At 36.2% G+C, this 13,548-nt stretch overlaps 1 protein-coding gene across 3 annotated transcripts in view; it reads left to right on the forward strand.

Moving 5' to 3' along the window:
- Epg5 (ectopic P-granules autophagy protein 5) overlaps window positions 1-13,548 on the forward strand; it is a 923,436-nt gene that overhangs the window by 500,980 nt on the left and 408,908 nt on the right. For all 3 annotated transcript variants that reach the window (XM_090395201.1, XM_090395199.1, XM_090395200.1), the window contains exons 27-28: window positions 6,183-6,354; window positions 12,134-12,224. In XM_090395201.1, coding sequence (XP_090251327.1) covers window positions 6,183-6,354; window positions 12,134-12,224 — 263 coding nt within the window. The remainder of the gene's footprint in view (window positions 1-6,182; window positions 6,355-12,133; window positions 12,225-13,548) is intronic.

The raw sequence follows: 13,548 nt of genomic DNA on the forward strand, positions 1-13,548 counted from the left end.
CTAAATTTTAGATCCTTATCCACCATTACCCCAAGATATCTTATTTCCTTTCCATCTTTGTTTCCCAAATTTTAAAATCTTACATTTCACAATATTGAACTGGCATCCCCACACTAGTGTGCAGTCAGTTTAAGTTAAAGTCTGTTAAAGTTTCTTGCTTTAATAGACCGAGTGACTGCTCTCCACCACATGTGCTATACTCTTCATAGTTCTGCCCAACTTTGCATCATCTGCAAACAACTGAATATTCATATTCAAATCTTCCTCGATATCATTAACATATTAGCATACAGGTTAAACATCATTGGCCCTAAATCAGATCCCTGAGGCACACCACTAGTGACTTTCCTCTTCCAGGATATTGCATCCCCATAAACAACTTGCTGATATCTCTCAGCTAGCCAATCTCCAGTCCAATGCATTAATGTTCCAAAATTTGATGCTTGAGTTCTGTCACCTCCCTTATGAAGTAGTACTATCTTCCCTTTCTTCTACTCCTTTGGAACTTAAACCAGTGTAAGACTCATGTTAACAAATGTTCCAAGGTTTTATTTTATTTTTGTTTATTAACTAACTGCTGTTCATACTGCACTTATGCCAACCTTACCAACTGAGTCACCTGCCATGCCTGTTCTTTGTACTCCTCATGGAACTTTGATTATATTACCACTCATCTTATGGTGCCTCCATAATGCGCTCTTCCTGTATATTACATGCTAACTCTCTTCATTCATCCATTTCACGCATAGCTTATTCAACCTTTTAACCCTTGGAATACATCTGAACATTGCTTCTACTATATAGTTCTTGAATAGCACCCAAGCAGCATTGATCTCACCAACTCCATATTCCATGCTACAGTTGCAGGCTCTCTTCTGAACTTCTCATAATCACTATCAGTGTGGTTCCACATATATCCTTTCCTCACACAAGTCCTCTCATCGCTTATAGCCACCCAGAGCATAACTTCATAGTCATTCTCACCAACTAGAGAGAGATTTGACACCTCATTTAAAATGTTCATCCAATCATTCTCCGATGATTGGATGAAATCCAAGATCCTCAATCCTTGCATGCCCTTTGTTGCATACTAGCTGAGGTAGTTGTCTTGAAAAACTGGAGAAATTCATTTTCTTTATTTTTGGTTGCTATATCATCATTCCAATTCATATTGTTATAATTAACATCAGCCCTAGTGATCATCCTTTTCTTATTTGCTTGGCTATTAGTTTGCTTTTACATTTTATGCTCACTACTCTCCACATTGCCAAGTCTTTAGCAACATCTGGCTAAGTATTTCATTCTGTTCAGCTCTATCTCAGACCATACCGTTCAAAAGTCACTGCTTCCCTCCCCCCCCGCCACACACACACACCTGCATGGGCATAATTCCTTTTCTATCCTCAGCAGAACTCCACCTCCTTTTTTACTGTTTCTGCCTTCATAAAAAATATCACACCCTTCTATTGCTATTCCTGTCAGGATGTCATCCTCATCCAACCACATTCTCCTTATTTTCAGTCAAGTCGTTTGTTCCTACTACCACTACCAACTCTTTTGCTCTCTTCTCATATTCAAATCCTCATTCACTCTATTAATTTTACCTCCTGGAAAACAAACCTTTTGTATCTTCTAATTTAACACACTTCTACTAATCAAATCCACATACACCACTACTTGTGATAGTGGTGGTGTATGTGGAAACAAATGCCTTATCTTCACCAACTCAACTTTCAAATTGTGTGTTAGTTTTTCACTTTCATTTATTATTGCTTTTATTTAATTTAAACATTTACATAAATATCATTTATTATCTTATTATTTACCACACAAGCTTGTTAATCATCAATTCTTGCTTGCCATCTTACTGTTAAAGTTCACTCTGTTTTTTAATGTCATTATTTCACACTTTGTCAGTTGCACTCTTTTCTTTGCTACCACTTCCTGCACAGAATATTGTGCATTAGGAATGGTGTTCAGTTTATAGATGTAAAGTGAATTTGATGGGCAAAAATGACTTATATATGTCTGATGGACTACATTTAAATGGTCGTAGAGTTAGATGTTTGAAGAAAGGGTTATTTAGTGAGAAATTAGAGGGCTTAATTCCAGGGAAACTAGAGATATTAGGACGGAGATGCAAGCAAGCATGTGGCTAGCCAACCCTGAGATAAATATATGTATGTACAGAAATAATTATGCAATGCTGAATGTGATTACTTAGGTTTCAAATTTGAATATTGGTGTTAATAACATTACACAATGATAATTGTGGGTCCAAGTGGATGTTGATATGCATGTATATGAATGCCAGTAGTAATAGAAATAATCGAGAGCAGTTTTTGGCAAAAAATTTTAGGCATCAGTGAGAGTGATAGAAAATGATATAGGTCAAGTGTTAGAATGTAAATGATATTGTGTTTTCAGAGATGATAGAGGGGAATAGGACAGGAGGTTGGGTACAATGGATTGAAAGTGCTGGATCTGATAATGGCATCAGAAATATATTCATAACCAAGATTGACACTCTGGCTCAAGTTGGGAAAAGAGACCATGCAATCATGTTCTGGAAAGTTGCTGAACATGTGGAATTCTGTCAAGAATGGATTTATGTTGAACTGTAGGGCTGGTAATTATTATAGACTTAGGAAGCATCTTGGAGCAGTGCTATGGCATGAGCAGCTACAAGGAAAGAATGTCAGTAGTGCATAGGAAGTAGTCAGTGATTGTTTGAGAGAAGTAGTATTGGAATGCATACCCAAGCTCAGAAAGTTAATCCAAATAGGGATTAAGTGGATGAATACAGAAGAGCTTCAAAAAAGAAAACATTGGAGGAAATATTCAGGACAAGGTGATCAGCATACTCATGAAGAGTACAAAGTGAAAGCAAGAAGGATGACTGCTTTGGTAAGAAAGGCCAAATCAAATTATGAGAGAAAATTAGTGAAGCAGGCCAAAGCAAATCCAAAAGAGTTTTTTGTCAATCAATAATTATAGTAGAAAGGTGACAGAGACAAAAGAAATATTTCTTGCTGAGTGATCATTTTGCAAAAGTGTATCACTCAGGCAGAAATTTTGCAGTTGCTGATGTTACAGAGATGCATGTCAAAACTGAAGTAAATGAACATGAGGTCTTCAACATATTGAAAAATGTCAATGGGAATACAGCAGTGGGACTGGATTGCATGTTGGCCTATGTACTATGTGAATATACAAGAGAATTTGCATTTCCTCTGATAAAGTTGTGCAATCTAAGTCTCAGTTCTGGTAAGGATCCAAGTGAGTGCAAAAGAATGCAAGATATTTTTGCTACATAAAGGTGGCTCCAAGACAGAAGTATTGTGCAGACCATAGACAACATATATCTGGAGTATACAGTATATCTGGAGGGATTATTAAAGGTTTGAAAAAGTTGGTTCAAGGTAAAATCTAACAGTGGGTAGATAGGGATATGATAATCTATAGTAGCAACATGGCTTTGTAATGTCCTTTCTTAGTAAATTATTCACATTTTATCATAAAGTTACAGTGGAATTGTATACTGGAAATGGCTACATTATGATTAAGCTTGAATTTACAAAGGCATTTGACAGAATACCATATGGAAAATGTTACAAAAGTGGGACCAATTGGGAATAAATATAATGCTAGTAGAATTGATAGGGAAGTGGCTGACCTCCTAGAGACAGTGGTATATGGAGGAATGGAATCTAGGAGAATGAGGATGACTCTCAGAATACCTCATTGTTCTGTGCTAGGTCCACTATGCTTTTATTTAGATATCATTGAATGATATATGATGTTTTTATTGGATATTTAGTTGTTTTCTGATAAAGCAAAACTGGGAGGGCAAAAGTTGATAAAGGTGATGTGGATAACCTGTAGAATGATTGTCAATTTAATGTTGCAAAATGTGATTTTATGCACTTTCGGTTGAAAAAAAAGATACACACTGCATATCATATTGGCGGTACTGGTTTGCAGAAAATTCTGGAGGCTAAGGACTTGGAGATTATGGGCAGGACAGACAATCGAAGTTCAGAGGAAATATTGCAAAGATTGGTAAAATAGCTTAAAGGATTACTTGGATATTGAAAAACAAGCTAACAAGTAAAGGCAGGGAAGTTGTTATTCCTCTTTTTTAAGTTAATGCTTTGGTTGCATCTTGACTTCTATGCACAGATTTGGTCATCTGAGTTTATTGGGGATCAGGAGGTGGTAGAGAGAGGTTCAGAGATAAGTGACTAACTTCGTGACAGGTCTGTGGAATGCTCCTTATGAGGATAGGTTGAAAGGGGGGGGGGTTATGAAGTTTAGTTGGCAGACAGAAAAGAGGGTACATGATAGAAATTTATAAGATATTAAAGGGATTTTATAAAGTTGGTGCAATGGAAATTTTTCAATATATGTCAGATAGAGTACTAGGGGTCATCCATGGAAATGGTGTGAGAATATTATTATTTGTCACCTCCAGGGAGTCCAAAGACTCATCGAGGGAGGGCATCTACTCTACAACTCTGCTTCCACCACTCACAATCCACCAATTGACCGCAACTAAACCAACACCATCTACCGCCAACTGCAACAATTTTTTTTTTCCACAGACAATCACAAACGTCAATGCCCACGGTAGGATTCGAGCCCGCTGTGAGTTCAATTTTTTTGTGTGGAGAGTGGTGAATGAGTGGAATGGATTGCCAGAATTAGTTGTGAGTTCGCTGACAATGAATGAATTTAAGGAGAGAGATTATATGTTTTATTTGTAGAAATGTTAGTGTGGATGTCCTACAATGAGTCTTCAGACTCCATGGGGATACGGTATAATAATAATAAAAATAATATTGAACAGTGAATTATATTTTATTTCCATGCTGTATGTAGTAGTAAGACATACTTCCTTTATGTAAACATAAACATGCATTTCTAGTGCTTCAGTTTATTTTCTTTCTTGGCTGTGTTTTAAGTTCAAAATTTGTTAAAAACTTATTTACACTAGGCAGAATGACAGCTTCATTTAAGGTGTAAAGGCTCAAATTGCTCATATTTGTTATTTTGAAAATGTGTAATTGCACAATAGTATAATAAATTTAGTTTAATCCTTTATCCAAGTGTGAACAAACAAAGTTTGCACCTGAAAGTATCTTCAGGACTGGGGTAAGGTGGTACAACACCAGGTTAACTCCTTGCAAAGGTGGAGCAAGATACCAACACTCCTATCTCAGTATCTTCTATAATGCAAAACACATCTCCTTGCGGATATGTCTAATGTTATGCATTAAGGGAAGGGCCACTACCCAGACTAGTTTCGACCTTTATTGAGGTCTCTTCAGTGGGAGCCAGGCCCAAGTGGATATGCCAGGCAGGAGCATTAGCAGGTCATCTCCACCTATAGGAGTTGCCAAATGGTGTGCTACCCTTTTTTAATAAATTTCTCTGGATTTAGAGAAAGATGTTGAAAGTTTATTTTTCACTTGGTTAGAGTATAATAAATTTAGTTTAATCCTTTATCCAAGTGTGAGCAAACAAAGTTTGCGCCTGAAAGTATCTTCAGGACTGGGGTAAGGTGGTACAACACCAACAATTGCAAGGAGTTGTCCTGGTGTTGTACCACCTTACCCCAGTCCTGAAGATACTTTCAGGCGCAAACTTTGTTTGCTCACACTTGGATAAAGGATTAAACTGAATTTATTATACTCTAACCAAGTGAAAAATAAACTTTCAACATCTTTCTCTAAATCCAGAGTAATTTATTAAAAAAGGGTGGCACACCATTTGGTATCTCCACTTGGGCCTGGCTCCCACTGAAGAGACCTCAATAAAGGTCGAAAATAGTCTGGGTAGTGGCCCTTCCCTTAATGCATAACATTAGACATATCTGCAAAGAGATGTGTTTTGCATTATAGGAGATACTGAGATAGGAGTGTTGGTAGCTTGCTCCACCTTTGCAAGGAGTTGTTCTGGTGTTGTACCACCTTACCCCAGTCCTGAAGATACTTTCAGGCACAAACTTTGTTTGCTCTCACTTGGATAAAGGATTAAACTAAATTTATTATACTCTAACCAAGTGAAAAATAAACTTTCAACATGCACAATTGTAGTATGTTCTATGTTATTAAACAATGTGTATTTGTGTATGTGTGTCATTTCAGTCATAATGATTTTTTAAAAATTATTTCTTCCAGCTATTGAACATATATTACGACTTCTAAACTCTTATGGATTCACTGTGCCTCCTCCACCAATCATTTTATGCCATAGTTTTGTTCCCCCATTATCACAGGAAGTCTTACAGCATGAAAATATATTGCAAAATATGCTAGAATTCCAGGAGAATATTTCCTTTAATCAGTGCAAGTATGGTTTCTTAATTTTTTTATGATGTATTGTTTAGCATTGAGGATAAATCCTTAAGTTTAAACAAGTATTACAGCATTAAATAAATTGGCTTAATATTTTAATACATCGTAATGAAAGTCATCATGCATAGTTATCCTTAACTGATATCCATGAACTCAGTAAACATGCGATAGAAGATCTGACTCATCCAGAGACCATCTTATTGCATATTAACTCAATCAAACTTCATATCTGCAACATTTCAAGACATATGTTCCTTTCATTTGCTTTAGGAAAAGAGTCTGCTTCTCATTGTTTAACACCACACTGTTATATGGCTTCCAGAGATAACCTTTTGTTCTTTTTCTGTTTCTTTTCACTTGAAATACAATCTCTTCCTGATTAATTGAGTTGAATTCTCTCTCCAACTTAAAAAAGAGAGGATATGATAGAAATGTTTAAGTTGCTTAAAGGGTTTATAGGATTGATGCAGGGGAAATGTTTCCTCACTTTGCTATAGATCATGCCTTGAAGTTGAATAAAGGTGTGGTTAATAAGGGTGTGAGGACTAGATATTTTGCTTCTACAGTTGTGAATGAGTGGAATGGAATACCAGAGTCAGTTGTGAGTGTTTTTTGTCTGTTATTGGTTTCAAGAAGAGGTATGATAGACTGTGTGTGGGTTGTTTGGGTACCTGCAATGAGTTTTTGGACTCCAGAGTTTCCCATGTAATAATAATAATATTATTAATAGTTCAGGTGTGGTTGAAACATGGTCTTGCACAGTGGTGCAGCCACATATCATTACTTATCAATGTTCTCTTTATTATAGTAGGGATAATATGTTATACTTCACATGCTGTTTTTGCATGCTCTTTGAACTATAAGTCTCAAATGATGTTCTCCCAGATCCTGAATGTAATTCATCTCCTGGGATGTTGTTCCATTATGGGGAATAACACTACAGTTTTGAATTTCAAAGTAGAAATTCTTGAACATACATTCCTAATGAACATACCAACATTTACATGGTAGTTCCTCTAGTCTTCCTGGAGAATTTGACATTTTTTAGACATGTTAATTGTATATACCTAACTTTGCACCAAAACCAGTCATCATGGTCATTAATTTCCTTGTATGTACTACATGATTAGGTTTATATTATTATTATTGATTATGATAATGGTTTTCCTCCAAGTCTCTCACTTATCAGCACTCCAGTATTGTAACATGTTATATTTCTGTTCTATGATGCACTTCGGACTGCATCATTTCATCTAGTTCTTGGTCTTCCTCTGGTACTGGGTCTTTTTTCTTCCATCTCAGCATCAAACAACATTTATGTTAAACCTTTCCTCTCATACTTAGATCATCTCTGTTGAAGTGTACTTTAATGGTAACAATGTCAAGTCCTTATCTGACTTCCTTGTTTTAATATGATACTGTGATTGATGCTATCTGTTCACTCCTCTGATTTTTCTCACAACTGCTTGAAAATTTAACTCTCCCACTTGCCTATAATGAGTAAATTTTTCCTCCTGGATGAGTAACTGTAGTCTGGACAAAAGAGGATATTATTTTATTTAATAAAAAAAATATATATATATAAATAGAATTTTTTTTTTACATGAACAAATATGTGTAATATAAAGGGCCATTCTAGTGGAAAAAAATATGGTGAATTATATTTATCAAAAAAAAAAAAAAAATGCTAGTTTTACTGTTCTTCCTATTATTATTTATTTAATTTTCCTTCTTGGAATGGTTCTCAACAGTGGAAATGTTCTTCAACCAGTGATACAGCACCACTAATCACTTGATGGAATTGACTTATTGGGACATATCATTAAAAAATGTGTGGGGATCATGGGTTGAGTACAGTTTTTTCATGACAAGTAGGATTTTGCAGTTTGTTGAGCCTTAGTCATAACTATGAACTCCGGTTTTGATCTTGTTTTGTTCTCAACTAGTTTGACCACTGTCCTGTTTACTGCAAGTTTAGGGTTTTGACTATAGTGCTCTTGTATCCCATACAAATATATTCTCTTAGCTCTGCACTGTTACTAGCGTTTCTTATTCTGTCGTTTATTTCTGTATTTAATGTATTTAATTTTCATTTTACTTGTTCTGTAGGTTTTCTATTGAGAATGCAGTTTAAGTTTTCATTGTTTCTGTATAGTTTCATAGTTTGTCTTTTTATTCCTAATTTTTATGCAAGATTTGTTATAGCTGTTATTCAGTTCAGTTAAAGAATTCTGTTGGCTTGTTCTGAATTTGTTCAATATCATCGTTATCATTTGCATAAAGCAAAGATCTAGTTTTATATTTTAGATTCTGTTATTGAATTAATATGACATTTCTTTCATAATTTAATCCATATAGGTAATAAATAAGAGTGGAGATAGAGTGCACCCCTTCTTGTATATCTGATCTACAACAAACCTCTTTCCTGTACTTTCAATTCAAACTGCTGACCTACAACCTTAATAGAGATTATGTTACTCTATATAATGTTTCATTTATCTTATATAATGTTTCATTTATAGAACTGCCAAACAGCTTTGCTTTTGGCATACCTTCTGGTGTGCTTTTTCCAGATCTATATAAAGATCCTTGTTACATTCCCTTGATTTATCAATTATTTTTAATAAACTGAAAATCATCAGCCTCTATTTAGCCTAAACCCAGTTTGTTGTTCTTGAAGTTTCTCTTGAACAATTTTTCTTAGCCTCTCCTCGAGTATATTTACCTTAATAAATCTTAATGTTACTAAATCTTACTGGGAATTTAGTAGAGAAATTCCTCTGTAATTGTTATTATTATTATGATTCAGTCCTACCCGGAGTCACAAGACTCATTAAGGGAGACCCACCCTAGAAAACAGTCTATCATATCATTCCTTGAGCTCTTGATCATTCATGCTCTCACCACTTATCAGGCAGTGCATTCCCAGTTCAACCACCCTCAAGCAAAGAAGCTACTTCTTATCCCCTCCCCCCCCCTTCCATTCCACTAAATGAAAGAACTCCCCAGTATTGGCCTTGTAAAAAATTTGTAATAGTTTAAAAGTCTCAGTCATATCACCTCTCCTGCTGTTCACCAACCTCTGCAGTCCACATACCCTCATCCTATTTCATAACTAATATGGTACAGTCCCAATACCATCTGTTGTGTCCCCTTTTCTTAAATTTTATTGATATATGTACTATATGCTGGGTCCTTCCTAAGGAGTCACGTGGTACCTCTAAAACACAAAGGAATTGCTTCAGGGTTGAGCCAAAACCAACGTGGCAAAGTCTTTGAATTCTCACTTCTCTTAAAGCATTAGGAATATTAAGAATATTTATCTCTTCTGCTGCGCCACCTAAGCTGTTAGATTAAGTTAAACATGTCTTATTCAAGAAGTGATCTCAAAGGTGTACTATAATGACTACTGATTTGCAATTGTGACCTATAACATAATCTATTTTCTCCCGCTAAGATTCATATCTTTTTCTAAGTGGTGCATCGGATTCTAATACTTAGATTGAAGATAGCAAAGGTATGAAAGTCCTCAATCCTCAATTTCCCTTAATCTCATTTATAACATTAAATTTTCTTATACACATTATATAGACAAAGAATTTTCAATGTTACCGTACACACTGGTTCTTCATATTTGTTTCTCCAACTTCTGATTGCCATTCTCTGATCGATCTCCCTTTCGATTCATTTAGTCAGTGCTATGGAATGGATTTTTCTGGTCAAAGGTAAGTCCACACTATCCCAGCATAACTGGCCCACTCCAGATATAACGATGCTGTAAGGCGATTCTGCTTCCGTTAGGCCTGTTACATAGATGTTGAGCCCTCTCCATGGATTGCCCGTCAGTCAAAACAGAGATGTGTTCATTCATCGTATGATTAGGAGCACGTGATCCTTCCAGCTCATAAGTGGCATATCCTATTACCACCCTTGGGATTCCTAACAGAATTCTTCACTGATCCTTCGTCTGAGCACTCCTGGGCAGAGATGCTCCTCCGTCTACTACCCACCAGAATACACGAGACTACCAGCCAAGAGAGAAGAGGAAAAAAAACGCTCTGTGTGTGGGTGTTTCCTAACCCCTTTATATCATCTCCCCTATCGGCAATCACCGTAACTCATGTAGCTCACCCAACGTATATAATTTCTCCGTGGGTCTCATTTTTGTATCATTTGTTTTTTCTGACCACTCGCTTCTGCATGTGACGGCCTGGGGAAACCCTTCTTTCCGTCACTGTGCCCGTGCACTTTGAACTTTTGTTCACAGCAACTTAATGCAAGTCATACTACAAAACATTGTATTATCTATTCTATCAAAATATTAATTTATAACGTATCACTGGCATTATACAATCAAGTAAGTATTCCTTCCTTGAAATATTCAGAATCTTTTTTCTTTATAATAATGTAATCTATATTTTATCAGTTGCATACAGCACATACCTAGAAGCAAGCATATTCCCTACAAGGTTTTTCCTGTTAAACAATGATAAAATTAGAATTCTTAGGAATCTAGCTTTTTGGAACTTTCCTTTGTACTTCTGTTTCAGTTTTAGTCTTATATTCGCAATCACTATGCTGTGGTCTGAATCGATATCAGCTCCTTACAGTGATCTGCACTGTCGTACGGAGGTTCTCCATTTCTGGTCTATTAATATCAGGTCGATCATATTCCTGTGTTTGTCATCGAAGGAGTGTCATGTCCATTTACGACAATCTTTTTGTTGGAATTTGCTATTGCAAATCATCAGGTTGTTATGCGTGGCAAATTCCAGAAGCATCTCTTCACGTTCATTTCTTTCTCCATATCCAAATTTTCCCATCCTGTGTTATTTTTGCCATTCTTTGCATTCCAGTCTCCTCTAATGATGAGTATATCCTGTTTTGGCACCTCATCAATTTCTAGTTGTAGATTCCTGTAAAATCTCTCAATGTTTTCATCTGCACTCTCTGTAGTGGGCACATATATTTGAATGGTTGTGATATTAAATGGTTGGGCACTGAATTTTGCAATCATTATTCCTTCACTAACTGGTTTGTATCCTATCATTGCCTGACAGAACTTGTTACTTAGCAAGAAACCTACCCATGCTTCATGCTTACATTTATTTCCTGACCAGGGATCTCTTCCACCATATGATTCTCCTGACAATGTCCATCTTATTTCTGAAATACCCAATATATCGCATCTGTATTTCTGATACTTCTGGCATTAGTATATAGAAACTGCAGCATCACTTTAGGTCCCATCCACCTCTACTTCCTGAATTGACTACCCTATACAGTATTCTTGCTTGAGAAACTTGGTCATTCTCATACTTCCTCGCCTTCAAACAGACTCACCTGCTTCCACCCTAATTTCTTAAGTTTTCCTGAATTTGCACTTCAGTATGCTTAGTGAACAAAGCTAATACCAAAACCATTTAGATGCAGTCCATCAGCATTATGCACATACTACATTATTCTTTCTGCACAAGCTATATATATATATATATATATATATATATATATATATATATATATATATATATATTGATTCATTAGCTACCAGTGCCCTCCTCCTCAGTTCTTTCACCTTAGTCACATGATTAATTATACTGTTGATATATTTTTTAACTAAACCAGCCATTTATGTATGATTCTCACCTTCTCTAGTCTAAGATTTTGTTTTAATGCCTGTATTAATCTTAATTTTTATTATGTAATTGAACTATTTCTGAACATAAGGAGCAGTTGACATTAAGTTCTTTTTTACCTCCCCTTACAATATTAAGGAATTTCAGTGAACAGATGCACAAATTAAAAAAGTTGGATGCCACATATATAAACTTAATTATAGATCAGTACAGCCATGTAAAGAGGAAGGTGAGTTAAATAAAATTGCATTAATAAAGCTAAAGATTACTTTTCTTTTAAAATTTTTTCTTTTAATTCTACTTCTGTAAAGCCTATAAGCACTATTTGTATAATGTGAGGTGAGATAATTTGGTTACAATGCCCTAGATATCAGTGGCATTATAGCCAGTAGTAGTAGAAATCTAATTATATGAAATAAATGAAAGCATGAATATCCCTTGTCCAGAATTTATTACATGGCATACATTTAGTTAGAAATGTACACAGAAATTATGTTGGAGGTTTAATGGATTTTTTACAACACTCAGAAAGAATTAAAATAGAATTTAATACTTCCTATATTTCGTCCTAGTCACTAGGACATCTACAGGGATTACAAAGACAATTAATGTAACATGCACACAAAAACTTACAATACTAAGCCGAACCACGTGGGTGACAATAAAGTCCTATCTAGGTGGAGCGCCCTCTAAGGGCAGTAGTAGGTAGCCTGGAATGTAAGGTGCGACCTCTGGTGATGACTGTTTCCCAAATCTTCGGAAGCTTAATGCAACCATATTTGTTAAGATTTGGTTGGTTTCTGAGAGCTGCTGCTGCTTCTAAGAAAAGTCTCTCTTTCTTGAATTTGCTGTGGTGGAGCATGGTGGTTTTCTTCCATGATACTCTGTGGGTGGTGTCCAAAACATGGTCAGCCAAGCCTGAATGGCCATAGTTGTGTTTAACGATGTACGACTTGTGTTCCTCCAGGCGGATGGATGCTGATCTGCCTGTCTGTCCAAAGTACGCAAGCTTACAGGAACAGGGTACTTTGTAAACTCCAGGCAGAGAGAGAGGAGGGAGCTGATCTTTCGTAGAACGGATAAGGGTAGCCAGTTTGCGGTAGGGCTTATATGCTGTGTGTAGGTTATACTTTTTTAGTATCTTGGCTATTTTTTCTGAAGTGCCACGGATGTAGGGTATGGTGATGGCATTTTTAAATTCTTGTTGACGAGAGGGACGGGGAATGGGGGAGGAATTGATTATTATTTTTTTTTTTTTGATGCTGTGTTCGCTGTAGCCATTGGAGAGGAAAGTTCTGTGTATGTGGTTAAGCTCAGTAGTGAGGGCGGTTCCACTGGAACAAAGATTGTGGGCTCTCTTGGTAAGGGTTTTAATGATGCCATATTGTTGTGAGGGGTGGTGGTGGGAGAGTTTGTGAATGTATCTGCCTGTGTGTGTGGGTTTTCTGTATACAGTGAAGGCAAGTGTATCATTAGGCAGGCGCGTGACTAAGGTGTCTAGGAAGGGTAAACAATTGTTCTTTTCCTTTTCCATAGTAAACTGGATTCTTGGA

This window comes from Typopeltis vanoorti, chromosome 7 (genome assembly GCF_054136105.1).
Source record: "Typopeltis vanoorti isolate ZY-2024b chromosome 7, IOZ_Tvanoo_1.0, whole genome shotgun sequence".
Classification (NCBI taxonomy): domain Eukaryota; kingdom Metazoa; phylum Arthropoda; class Arachnida; order Uropygi; family Thelyphonidae; genus Typopeltis; species Typopeltis vanoorti.